Source organism: Oncorhynchus gorbuscha, linkage group LG15 (assembly GCF_021184085.1).
Source record: "Oncorhynchus gorbuscha isolate QuinsamMale2020 ecotype Even-year linkage group LG15, OgorEven_v1.0, whole genome shotgun sequence".
NCBI classification, from domain to species: Eukaryota; Metazoa; Chordata; class Actinopteri; order Salmoniformes; family Salmonidae; genus Oncorhynchus; species Oncorhynchus gorbuscha.
The window spans coordinates 62000138-62014675 of record NC_060187.1 but is presented as its reverse complement, the minus strand read 5'-3'; the positions used below and the strand labels follow the sequence as shown (position 1 = coordinate 62014675).

At 42.5% G+C, this 14538-nt stretch overlaps 1 protein-coding gene across 5 annotated transcripts in view; it reads right to left on the bottom strand.

Annotated features, from left to right (window-relative positions):
- Nucleotides 1–1333: 1333 nt before the first annotated feature.
- LOC123998125 (diacylglycerol kinase beta-like) overlaps nt 1334–14538 on the bottom strand; it is a 61660-nt gene continuing 48455 nt past the window's right edge. For all 5 annotated transcript variants that reach the window (XM_046303065.1, XM_046303064.1, XM_046303068.1 and 2 more), the window contains 3 exons: nt 7967–8087; nt 7718–7778; nt 1334–3703 (listed from right to left, as the gene is read on the bottom strand). In XM_046303065.1, coding sequence (XP_046159021.1) covers nt 3596–3703; nt 7718–7778; nt 7967–8087 — 290 coding nt within the window. In that variant the 3' untranslated portion in view covers nt 1334–3595. The remainder of the gene's footprint in view (nt 3704–7717; nt 7779–7966; nt 8088–14538) is intronic.

Sequence of the window (14538 nt, the reverse complement as noted above, 5' to 3'; positions counted from 1 at the left end):
GCTTTTCATGGCGGTTTTGGAGCAGTGCCTTCTTCCTTGTTGAGCGGTCTTTCAGGTTATGTCGATATAGGACTCGTTTTACTGTGGAATATATATTTTAGTACCTGTTTCCTCCAGCATCTTCACAAGGTCCTTTGTTGTTGTTCTGGGATTGATTTGAACTTTTCTCACCAAAGTATGTTCATCTCTAGGAGATGTGTCTCCTTCCTGAGCGGTGTGACGGCTGCGTGGTCCCATGGTGTTTATACTTGCGTAGTATTGTTTGTACAGATGAACGTGGTACGTTCAGGTGTTTGGAAATTGCTCCCAAGGATGAACCAGACTTGTGGAGGTCTATAATTATTTTCTGGGGTCTTGGCTGATGTCTTTTGATTTTCTCATGACGTCAAGCAAAGAGGCACTGAGTTTGAAGATAGGCCTTGAAATACATCCACAGGTACACCTCCAATTGACTCAAATATGTTAATTCTAAAGCCATGACATCATTTTCTGGAATTTTCCAAGCTGTCCCAAGGCACAGTCAACTTAGTGTATGTAAATTTCTGACACACTGGAATTGTGATACAGTGAATTATAAGTGAAATAATCTGCATGTAAACAATTGTTGGAAAAATGACTTGTGTCATGCACAAAGTTGATGTCCTAACTGACTTGCCAAAACTACAGTTTGTTAACAAGAAATGTGTGAAGTGGTTGAAAAACGGGTTTTAATGACTCCAACCTAAGTGTATGTAAACTTCCGACTTCAACTGTACATACACTGGATAGGTGCAGTGAAATGTGTTGTTTTACAGTGTCAGCCATAGAAGTACGGCACCCCTGAAGCAAATGAGAGCTAAGAGCTTTGATCACAGGCACATCGGCAGATTTTTCACCTTGTCGGGTATTCAAACCAGCGACCTTTCGGTTACTTGCACAAAGCTCCAACTGCTAAGCTACCGGATGCCTAAGACATTGATGGGGATAGGAAGTGAATTATCTTGTCACTCCCGTGGAACCCCCCCCGGAGGCCTGAGAAACACAGGTCGAGCGTAGGTGTCCTGTCCATCTGACACCAAGCGAAGAGGTAAACATACTCATTTGCAACATCCCTAGAGAGTTAGGAAAACAAGCATTAGCTATGTGTTCCAGTTTATACTTGACATTGTATTGAATTAGTAGCAACACCATGTAGTTACTTTGTGCAGAAGGCACTGATTGTTTTGTGTGTCACATAAGCCTACAGTAAAGATATAAATGAGATCATAATGAATGAGGAGTTATGAAAGAAATGATGTAATACAATCAAAATTCTTCTCATTATTTTAAAAGTAATATAGGCTGAAGGAAATGATTAGATTTGGTAAGGGGCATTTATTTTAAGACGAATCATATATTGATTTAGTTGAATCAAGCAACAAGAAAAAAGCATGCTGAAGGGTCATTGAAGGGTCATCGCAGGATCAGGGTGTAAACAGTTTGACAGGCATCTCTCATGGCTTGAGTGTATCCACTGTATAAATAGCAGGTGTTTAGAGCAGGTGTAAGAACACTAACAGGATAGTGAGTGTCCTGTCGGTGACAGTCAACTCGTCTCAGGTGACATTGTGCCATTGAGAGCCATTAGGTGTCAACGGGGTCAAAGGTAAAAACACGTGTAGATGAGCATGTCAAACGACAACAACATTTAATTGTTTTCGTGTTCTGTTCAGTTTTTGAACAGAACTACACATTGGCGTGATTTACAGAGAAGAGCTATACTTTATGCCGAAAAATAACATTGTGTACAAAAATACAACTTCACTGTACAAAACAAACACTGCACTTACAAAGCAAAGTAATGGAAAAGTTAGCAGACCCAAATCTTCCATAGGCAGGATGGCACTTTGAACAGAGACAGAAATCCAATACAGTAATCTTCTATCCTTGAATTGTACTTAGAAAACATGCAGGAAAGGCATTTCACTTGAAAATTTGTATCTATTCATGTAGTTTGACTGTCATTCTTGTGTAACAGATTTGAAGAATTTCATATAGTGTATGGATCTGATCTGAGATCTGATTATGGCCTGCCGTTCTGTTTATCTTTGGTAGTATATTATATTGAGGTATGGGTCAGTTGTTTAGGTGAAAACTGGATGAATGCTGTCAATATAATAAAAAGCCTATATAGATTTCTGAAATTAAAAATACAAAATACTGTTCAGATTAACAATATCAGGTCATTCTTACGGTTAGTCTTATATGCATATCATGTGCAAGACCAAATAGCCTCTGCAGATTTCTAGAGGGAGAATACATAACTTCTTCTCGTCTCTGAATAACCCAGTCATACAAATTGATTAGACTGATTCTCATGATTGATTCTTCAATTCCAGCTCAAGTATGTCAATAGTAATAGTCTTGACTGTGATGATTGTACAACATGGTGTACTCAATTATATTTGTTGAAAGGTTTTTCTATAATAATAGTTAGTGTATAAACCTTTGAGCAATCTTATATCTTAAAAATACCTGAGTACCTGGCCTTGGAAAAACAGGACTTCCTGAACACAAAAGGTTGATTTCAGGTTTATATGATTTCATATATTGTGAGAGAAAGGCAGTAGTTGAACCCTGACAAAGTGTTTTACTTCCAAAATGACTAACACAGTACAATTCCACAGGTTCAAGAATACAGTAGATCTTGGTTATCCATGCAACTCAAGATGTGCAACTGCACAATTAGAAGAAATTGTCTGGATATCCCGTGAAATATAGAAAAAGTGTATGTCATGTGACGTGTGCATGCGTTTGTTACCCATTAATTTTCCTTAATTGGTCTATGATCCTTAATAGAAATAGTTTCTATGATCCAGCTGCAAGACATTTGAGCATTAACCTGTCAAACATGTTTAGGAAGAAACCTAACAGAGCCTTTGAGATTCTTAAATCCATTCTCGGATGAAGTCAACATTGAAGAGCTGGTCAGTGCCCCGTTGAATTGTGAAGCAAATAACCTGAAACTTTACCTTAGACCAAAAGCTTACACCATATGTTGACTCAATATAATCACTGTCCTTATGCACCCTGAAAGATATGTTCACTTCATAAACAGTAATCCAAAGTCCATCATGCATTGGGGTGTTTAAATTCAAACACATTCAAAATATTGATGCAGACAAATCAATACCTTACCATACAAATGACTTTCAATGATTGACAGAAATGTGTCACTTCCTTCAAAGGACTTGATCCACATGGCACGTTGCACAAGACCACTATAGAAATGACATTTAGAAAAACATGCCATCGTAATAGTATAAAGTTATAATCTGGAAAGGTAAACAACTGTTCCAGAAGGACAATGCCACTGCGTTGGCATTGTGGAGTGGCACTGCATCATGAACCAAAGCCTCTGTCCTTGTAGTTCCTCACTCTAAATAAGAAAGGGGAGCACTGACATTTCCATGGCAGAAATAGCATGCACAGCTACAGTATGCTATTGAATGGAGCTAGGCTAACAAATTGGAATCCTAGCATCATAACCTAGTGACCCAAATGGAGCTAACAAATTAGCATTCTGGCATCAAACCTAGAGACTTCCATGGGTAAAAACGCTCGTTTCTCTTTCTACTCAGTCTTTGCTCTCGTTGCATGTTCGGCGGACCACAGAGGAGAAGAAGCTGTTGCCTTGTGGGGGACCCATCAACATCGGTGCCTGGTTCTTATGCACTATTTCAATCTGGTGTGGACAGAGAGTGAAGGAAACAGGATAGAGTTACATGGTGATATGATACTTGGTGAAAGCTTTCATAACATGGAGCACATGGACCCACTGAACATACCTGTTGATTGTACAGCAAGGAAGGTCATGGCCTGTGTAATAATGTAATCATGCCATTCCAATAAGTTACCACAGAGAAAAGCTTGATGCTTGAAGTCTATGAGTATTAGACGCTAGTAGTATTTCAGAAGAAGAAACGTTAAATTACCACAGATCAATGACATGGTAAATATCAACCCTCAAGGTATGCCCTGACCTGTACCTAGCTCATTATACTATAGCCCTCGTAGTACAAACAAAAATAATGAGCAAGGTAAATGTTATCATCAGCATTAAAGAAACCCTTTTTACTTCAAAGAGAAGCGTGCCGTTCATCTTTCATGAACTCTAACGCTGTAGTGGTCGCTATTGTGCGTGGGCTTGAGGTCCAAATTATATTCAACGTGATTGAACTTAATGTTACTGGAGTATCATTTAATTGACAAATTAACCTTTCCATGAGAAATGAGGTCAAAAAAAAGGTTCAGCACAAAATAAGGACTTGAAAGAGAAGCTGGCCATGTTTGAAAGCTTAAATGGCTAAAAAGGTTTGTATTTTATGATAAAGAAATGTATTTGATTTTTCAAATAGATTAATGAAAGGGGAACACAGCACAACAAAGCGGCTCCCCTAGCACTGATTTGGTAAATAGCTGAGGGATGGGGCTAGAGAACATAACCAAACAAAGCTATCAATACGGGGACTAACCATCTATTAGATCAAAATGATAGTTTTAACCATGTTTTAAACCTACACAGTCAGTGTTTGTTTACAATTGAATGGTATACAAACAATGGAGTAAAACAAATATTATGGGGTTCTGATGGTGTACTGTCACACCCTGTCCTTGTGATTGTCTCCACCCCCCTCCAGGTGTAGCCCATCTCCCCATTATCCCCTGTGTATTTATACCTGTGTTCTCTGTTTGTCCATTGCCATTTTGTCTGGTTTGTTCAAGTCAACCAGCGTTTTTGTTATCAGCTCCTGCTGTTCCCAGTCTCTCTTTTTCTCGCCCTCCTGGTTTTGACCCTTGCCTGTCCTGCCTCTTAGCCTGCCTGCCCCTGAACCTGAGCCTGCCGACCTGTACCCCACCTCTGGATTGTTGACCTCTGCCTACCCTGACCCTGAGTCTGCCGACCTGTACCTTTACCCCACCTCTGGATTGTTGACCTCTGCCTACCCCGACCCTGAGCCTGCCGACCTGTACCTTTACCCTACCTCTGGATTGTTGACCTCAAGCTACCCTGGCCTGAGCTTGCCTACCGTCTGGTACCGTTGCCTCACCTCTGGTGTACTGACCCCTGCCTGCCTTGACCTGTCTATTGCCTGCCCCTGTTGGAATATTAAACCATTGTTACAACAGTTAAACTAAGATAATTAAGGAATTTATAAGTTATAGTTGTCAATGGTTATATATCTTTTTTTTTTTTTAAATGCATGACCCTTTAAAGGTTATGCCAGTGTACAATAGAGATGTAGTCATACATGATATAAGTGCAAATGAATGGGGTTAATTATCGTATGTATGCAAAACATGATTTGCATAACAGTTGTTGTTAATAATTAGTTGGATAACATCCCATTTTAATGAACATTTAACAGGTTGACTGATTCAAAATTCAGTATTGAGACGTCTGTAACTCACCATGGAAATCATCCAACACACAATTATACACTGCTCAAAAAAATAAAGGGAACACTAAAATAACACATCCTAGATCTGAATGAATGAAATATTCTTATTAAATACTTTTTTCTTTACATAGCACATTAAACTGACAACAAAATCACACAACAATTATCAATGGAAATCAAAATTTATCAACCCATGGAGGTCTGGATTTGGAGTCGCACTCAAAATTAAAGTGGAAAGCCACACTACAGGCTGATCCAACTTTGATGTAATGTCCATAAAACAAGTCAAAATGAGGCTCAGTAGTGTGTGTGGCATCCACGTGCCTGTATGATCTCCCTACAACGCCTGGGCATGCTCCTGATGAGGTGGTGGATGGTCTCCTGAGGGATCTCCTCCCAGACCTGGACTAAAGCATCCGCCAACTCCTGGACAGTCTGTGGTGCAACGTGGCGTTGGTGGATGGAGCGAGACATGATGTCCCAGATGTGCTCAATTGGATTCAGGTCTGGGGAACGGGCGGGCCAGTCCATAGCATCAATGACTTCCACTACGAGGAAATGCTGACACACTCCAGCCACATGAGGTCTTGCGTTGTCTTGCATTAGGAGGAACCCAGGGCCAACCGCACCAGCATATGGTCTCACAAGGGGTCTGAGGATCTCATCTCGGTACCTAGTGGCAGTCAGGCTACATTTGGCGAGCACATGGAGGGCTGTGCGGCCCCCCAAAGAAATGCCAGCACACACCATAACTGACCCACCGTCAAACCGGTCATGCTGGAGGATGTTGCAGGCAGCAGAACGTTCTCCACTGTGTCTCCAGACTCTGTCACATGCTCATTGTGAACCTGCTTTCATCTGTGAAGAGCACAGGGCACCAGTGGCAAATTTACTAATCTTGGTGTTCTCTGGCAAATGCCAAACGTCCTGCACGGTGTTGGACTGTAAGCACAACCCCCACCTGTGGACGTCAGGCCCTCATATCACCCTTGGGGCGGCAGCGTAGCCTAGTGGTTAGAGCGTTGGACTAGTAACCGGAAGGTTGCGAGTTCAAACCCCCGAACAGGCAGTTAACCCACTGTTCCCAGGCCGTCATTGAAAATAAGAATGTGTTCTTAACTGACTTGCCTGGTTAAATAAAGGAAAAAATAAAAATAAATAAATAAATGGAGTCTGTTTCTGACCGTTTGAGCAGACACACATTTGTGGCCTGCTGGAGGTCATTTTGCAGGGCTCTGGCAGTGCTCCTCCTGCTCCTCCTTGCACAAAGGTGGAGGTAGCGGTCCTGCTGCTGGGTTGTTGCCCTCCTACGGCCTCCTCCACGTCTCCTGGTGTACTGGCCTGTCTCCTGGTAGCGCCTCCATGCTATGGACACTACGCTGACAGACACAGCAAACCTTCTTGCCACAGCTCGCATTGATGTTCCATCCTGGATGAGCTGCACTACCTGAGCCACTTGTGTGGGTTGTAGACTCCGTCTCATGCTACCACTAGAGTGAAAGCACCGCCAGCATTCAAAAGTGACCAAAACATCAGCCAGGAAGCATAGGAACTGAGAAGTGGTCTGTGGTCCCCACCTGCAGAACCACTCCTTTATTGGGGGTGTCTTGCTAATTGCCTATAATTTCCACCTGTTGTCTATTCCATTTGCACAACAGCATGTGAAATTTATTGTCAATCAGTGTTGCTTCCTAAGTGAACAGTTTGATTTCACAGAAGTGTGATTGACTTGGAGTTACATTTTGTTGTTTAAGTGTTCCCTTTATTTTTTTGAGCAGTGTATATTGTCAGAGTTTTGCCAGACACAAGTGCACTTATAAACTACTTGTGTTGTCATGCACTAGATTCTCCCATAACGACTGAAAGATCTGTATGTAAATTCTGACTCCACTTCATCTGTGATGCTGCTTTCAGAGGAGTCACATTGTAATTAAAAGCAAACATTGGTTTAAATCAGCACAAGTTGAGCCATTTCATTTTGAAAAGCGAACAAAATGTAAAACAAAACAAACACTTGTACTTGTGCAGGAGAGTAGTTTGAGGGACCAGATGAACACATTAAAATAAAGCTTTGTGTTATTACATATCAGTTAGGATAAATTACAAATATTTAAAACGACGCAGCTTCATTCTCGAGAACTTCTGCAGGGGTACTTTAAAGCATTAATATCTTATGTGGGAGCATAGAGACACCTAGATGATGAACATTCCATATGAACCACCTGTGTGTAGCACATTGTACTGTACAGTACATGCATTAATAATACCACAATGCACGGAACATTGACACGACTTACAGTACAGGGAGTCTGCATCCATGGCTCCCCATCAATCTGCATGGGGAGGGCTTTGGTGGTCCTGACAACCACAAACAAAAATACCTCTTAAAACATGATTCTTGACTTCTGTTATGTCATCCATCTAGATTGTTTCTATATTCTTAGACGGTAAACAGTATTCAAAAAGGTAGAATGTTGAATGGAAGGGTTAAAAGAAGGTGACTGTGGTCAGACCGTGATCAGTGGTTGTGGTCAAGGGGTACTGACCTGATGGTGACCGAGGAGCACTGGGCCAGGCGTCTTCCTGCGCTCCTCAGGCCGATGTGAATCTGTCCCATCTCCATGGCTCCCTCCAGACCCACCACCTCCAACAGCTGGTCTGACGGGTCTACAGACACGGAGACATAAACACAGTCACACATAGAGCTCAGACCATCTCTCGACCATCCTGTTGAGCTGAGCAATAAGGTTTGAATGGATCCTAAATCAAGCCATTGGTTAACTCGGGAATCCACGCACCTTGAGTAAGAAAAAGAAGAAGAAGGAGGAGGAGAAGAAAGATGGTGAGAACAGGAGGGATAAAAGAGGCGAAAAAGAGGTGCTTCATTTTGAAATGAAAAAAAAATGAAATATGCCATTTAGCGGACGCTTTTATCCAAAGCGACTTACAGTCATGTGTGCATACATTCTACGTATGGGTGGTCCCGGGAATCGAACCCACTACCCTGGCGTTACAAGCGCCATGCTCTACCAACTGAGCACAGTTTGCCTTCCTTTCTCCAAAGCCTGAATATTCACTGTTGAAAGGAAAAAAAGAAGCAACAAGAACAACAACCAGCAGCCATAAACAAAACACCTATTAATTAGATTGCGCCGGCAATGCAAAGCAATCTTGTTATTATTATTATATTATTGTCTTCCTATAATTATTAATTTATTTTCTGTTTTGAAGTTATGAGCATTGATTTTGCCCCTGCTGGAAGCCCAGTGTCGCGCTGAGCCCATCTGTTTCAGCGGGCCTGTTACTCCTCCTACTCTCAGACTACTCGTCCCTCCGCAAATTAAGCCCTGTTGGGAGTGCAGAGAGACACTAATTGAAACTAAGACCCATTTTAGGGACTTGGTGGGTATGGTAGAACAAACTAGCATGCTGTCACTGATCGTGCTGCTGTATGGTGCTGTTGCTAATGCTAGGTTGCTGCTGCTAGGGCCAGGCTGATGTTCGGGCTTCTAAGATGATTGAGTGATGCCTTAGACACAGTATATAAATCAACCATATTTGTATTTCTATGGATGTTACTGTTGAGGGGTAGTGTCCAGCTGTCACTATAGCAACAGGCTGGGTCGGCACCCTCTGTGTTAAATTGTGAATGGAAAGCTTGCCGTGGCATGAGAGCTAAAAAGAGAGTTTGTGTGCGTTCACACATGCGTGCTGGTGTGTGAATACCTGTGTGTTCACACCTGTGTGTGTATGTGTGTGTTTATGCCTGTGTGTGTGCGTGCGTGCGTGTGTGTATGCATGTACGTGTGTATGAGTCCGTGCCTGTGTGTGTACACAATGTGCTAGCCCCCTGACACTGGGCCCTCCCTCCCAACATGCCTTCTCACGTTAGCGCTGCTGACTCACACAGCCCCTGGCTGACATGTATGATGGACAGCATCACCACGGCGACGGATAAACGTGTGGAGCTTCCTGGTTGCCCCGGGGCTACACACAGGTCATATTGTATACCCCAGAGTGCTTACTGTGGGCAAGGCCAGGAGTGTGCTCTGCTCTCAGTAACCAAGGTCAAGGCAGGGAGATCATCAATGGACATAAGGCTTCATGAATTTGCCTATTTTTGAAAAGAACAAACGATTGGTATATGATTATCATAAACAGTGGTGGTTGTATTAGTGAGGCTACTTCAGTTGTTTAAGTATAAGCCGTTGGGGGAGGGGTGGGAGACTAAGCTAACGTTTGGAATTATTTTAAGATGGTCATACCATGGATTATTTAGCTATTTGATATAGAACTGTAACCTCCAAAAATAAAGTACAATTATTTGAGAAAACATTGAATATGGCCTTCACTACTATAGCCCATAGAAATGCATTGAATAACACATTCATGAATGGCAAAATAGACAGTCAAAAATATTAAACAATGTATGTTTTGGGGCACAAAACTACCTCCATACTTCCATTCGTTTGTACTTCAGACGAGTCCTGTGACACTTGTGGGGTTCGTAGAGCAAAATGTAGAACATTGCGCTCGCGGCGAGTCTCCCTTTTCCATAGTGGTGTAATATTAGTTTTGTAGGCCAAACTGTTCGGGACGCTACAAACGTTTTCTTGAGAAGCCCGATTTTCGGCATGTCTCCTGGTCTGACAAACACTGCTGTAGCTCTGCCACCTTCCAAGGCCGACACATGCGAATGAGGCCGATTGAGACGCAGCCCATACAAAAACAAAAAAAAACACGGTTATCTCTAACTTAAACTGACCGATTTTGATGGGTATTTTTTGATTATGTTTCTTAGATTGAGGCACGGGTGAGTCAATAGACCCTTAAGGATGAAGGAATGCGTGTCTAATACTAGCTGACTGTTACAACCAGTGCAGTGCCCGTTTAATAATAGTGATGGATGCATAACCACAACCTGGTCTGAAGTCTATAGTCTTGGAAGAAAGAACAGACTGTTTTCCCAGATTTGAAAAGAAAATCATGTGAAGCACTGGGAACACTTGTCAGATGAGAGAGACCGATTAAAGATGTATTTTAAAAGAAGAACACTAGTGACACCAGCACTTCCGGACAGGTTTCTCTAACTCAAAGCCATGTAAATATATGGCTGTGCTCTCACTTATCTACTACATTCTGGCTAAGTGTTATTGGTTGAGAGTTGGTCATAAGCGGAGATGTTTTGTAACATATCATCAAGCGCTGTACTCTGAGAGAAGACCCACATTCACTCATCATGCAGTGTTTAAAAGGGGTAAAAGGTGGAGGGTGAAGTAGAAACATAGATCTGGCAAAAATAAAAACTTGTTAGTGTTGAGCGATTAGTGATTTTTATGTTTCGGTTTGATTAGTAAAAAATAATTGGTTTAGATTGCATTTACATTCAAATGATTTTAGAGCTTTTTAATAGAAATTCCAATGCCAAAAAGAGTAATCATTCAATCGCCAAAATATGGAAAATATTCCATTGTCTCGGTCAGGTCCACACTGGGTAGACATCAATAGAAACATAGAAATGTACTATGAAATAATACAATATTTCATTTGTGTATATTACATTTTAATTCCTTAAAGTCATCATCTCATCTCTGCTTTGGCAGTAGAAGCCATACTGTACTGTCTGTAGTCATCCTATTTAGCTAGGCTAGCCTGCCTAAGTATGCTGCGAAGCTGTCTGAAGAAACCATTTTACTAGTTCTTCAAGGTAGATAAGGCATACTTTCACAAACTGTCTCTATCTCTCTCACTCGTAGTAGTGTTGTGTACATTCCTCTCTCATGTGGTCTATGCGGTCTCTGTGTATCTAACCTAATGTAGCAGGCATAAAGTGTATCCATCTCTGTCTGAGCCAGAAAGAACAGGTGCAATAGATCATGGCCATTGTAGTTAATTACCACGTTTCTGCAATTGAACTAGGTTAAATATTTGCTTAATGAAAACTACAACTCCTTTCAGCCCAGCATCCCACATAGTTCTTGACTTGATTTCTCTCATGAATAATTTGATTTTGCTCTAGGAAAACGGCACATTGGTCTCACAAAAAAACAGAACTAAATGGAATTCAAGTAATTGAACTGATTAGTTGTTTAATAACTGGGGTGATAAAAATAAATGTTGGTTAATCGCTTAGCACGACAACTTGTCTTTTTCATACATCAACACTTATTGTAGATAAATGGAAAATACAGTCATACAAATAATACAAGTTTCGTTTTACACTCATAGTGTTCAAAACAATCTGTTTTAAAAGAGGGGACCAAATAAAGACCAAATCATTCCTGTTCGCACATCAACATCACTTATTTCAGATAGAAGACGAGACCGAGTCACAGAGATGTTACAGTGGCTTACGCACACAGCCAAGTCCTATATTAGGCAGCCCACGCCTCATAATCGAGTTGTCACAGTGCAAGATTAGTCCCAGCATCCTTGTCATTGTCAAATACCTGTCCATGGCAGTCTCTACTCCACTGACAATATGCAGGGTGACAGAGAGGGAGTGGGTGAACGACGTTGAGACCACCTTTAGAATCTTCATGGTACATGTCTCAGGGAATCAGTCCTCCCCGTCCCCCGCCCCCCCCCACATCCCTCCCCCGTCCCCCCATCCCTCCCCCGTCCCCGTTCTAAATAATTCACCCCTAGCCATTCCCTTCCACCTGAGGGGCTTGTCTCCTAGCGTCAACAGCGGGACGACATAACAGTTCCAGAAAGGTCAGTTGTTTTTTCCCAGTTTGATCTGCACTTCGCACTCCGTGCTCTGGGTACACGTACAGCCCCCAGCCCCCATTTCCCCCATTGCCCCCAGCCCCACGGCCCCCCAGGCTAATGCACTCTGTGTTTACGGGCCCCTCTAATACGCCATTCTCTGATCTGACAAGTTGGGCCTCTCATCTTGAGCACACCTTCAGCAAGGGCAACCAGCACTCACTCACTGGCCACTAAGTGCCTTTTCAGGTTCAGGCTGAGGGTTAGGATAAAAAACAAAAAATCCGCTGCACCAAATCGAATGATTTTTGGGTGAATGAATGGAAGGGAGGGACTACTGTAGTGTATCAACAGTGTGTGAATCGATCATCTCCGACCACCACTACCATCTTAACCCCCCTTGCCAAAGCTGACATTTCTTGGGCTCTGTCCATTGCCTCTCTCCCAGTCTATAAGAGTAGAACTTAGTGAAATGGATGATGCCCTAGGTTATTAGAAAGAACATGCATGACCCAAATGGGTGCATTCATCAGTGCTTGACTCGTGTTGACTGAAATTAAAGAGCAGGTAGAATCTCCTCGATACTCCACTGTGCGAAGCACACTGGCTGATAATGGGAGCACACTGGCAGATAATGGGAGCACACTGGCAGATAATGGGAGCACACTGGCAGATAATGGGAGCACACTGGCAGATAATGGGAGCACACTGGCAGATAATGGGAGCACACTGGCAGATAATGGGAGCACACTGGCAGATAATGGGAGCACACTGGCAGATAATGGGAGCACACTGGCTGATAATGGGAGCACACTGGCAGATAATGGGAGCACACTGGCTGATAATGGGAGCACACTGGCAGATAATGGGAGCACACTGGCAGATAATGGGAGCACACTGGCAGATAATGGGAGCACACTGGCAGATAATGGGAGCACACTGGCAGATAATGGGAGCACACTGGCTGATAATGGGAGCACACTGGCAGATAATGGGAGCACACTGGCAGATAATGGGAGCACACTGGCAGATAATGGGAGCACACTGGCAGATAATGGGAGCACACTGGCAGATAATGGGAGCACACTGGCAGATAATGGGAGCACACTGGCAGATAATGGGAGCACACTGGCAGATAATGGGAGCACACTGGCAGATAATGGGAGTACACTGGCAGATAATGGAAGCACACTGGCAGATAATGGAAGCACACTGGCAGATAATGGATTTGGTATGTAGTCAATGGGTTGCCTATTATACAGTGCCGTGTATATCGCAGTGTTACTAATTCATGAAAACATTCTTGGTATGATTGTACATTTGACTGAGAAATTGTCACGTGCCCAGTCATGTATGATTTGACTTTCACTATACACAGTATGAATCTGATTTGGTTGATCTATGATCTAATCAAGCCTGGACATAATACACCAGCAAAACACTACCACAGATGTAGAATCTTAATTTGATCACTCTTTTGTTGCTGAGAATCGCAGGGAAGGCAGATTAGTTTCGTGATTGACACAAATTCACTGAAAACCCGCACTAAAACACGGTTGTGTTAAGAGTATTGCACTTTTCATGTGGCCTACTTTTGACCAGCTAATAGCCTAACCACCAATCAAGCAGCATTACGTACTAAACGTTTAAATCCTGTTGCTATTATTTTGCTACAACAATGCTGGTCAAATTAAGATCCTATATCTGTACAATGCCCTTGTAATAAAATACTGTACACCTTTTAATACAAACACCTTGATCACAGCTACAGTGTCATTGTGCAAAATGGTATGTAGCATCATCTGGACATGTGTGCAACAAAAGTTTAACACTCCCCATTTCTGTCAAGCGGTCTACCCATACAACTTGATGATATTGTTTGATAAATCCAAAGCATGCACCTCACAGAACTCACTGCAACTGCCTCTGCAATGGGATGCTGCAAAGTAAACGCAGCGCTCCGTTGAAGACAATTTACCAGTTTACCGGCTGACCTTAACTCCTCCTAAACAATCATCTGTGTTAATTCATAGATCCTCATTGATGAGCTCCCATCTGACATATTTCTGTGTTCAGGGCCCATAAAGGCGGCAGAATTGACACTGAGCTCCCTCAGTCTGCTCCTATTAAGCTGGGTTGTCCACTTCTGCCTACACAAGCCATTACCAGTCAAGTGACAGTGCGAAACAGTGACATTAAACCGCACCCCTTCATCCCAAACCAAATCTAAGCACTGTGATTCAACTTGTCATTGGTGAAATATTCATACCAGTGGCCAGGGAAAACTTTGTCGCAAAGTTTGTCTCTGATCTGTCTAATGTGAGCTTGGACAAGGTCTTGCCTCAGTGTCACAGGTTATTAAGAGAAAGGGTATTCTATGCTAAAACATCTACACACAAAATGGCAG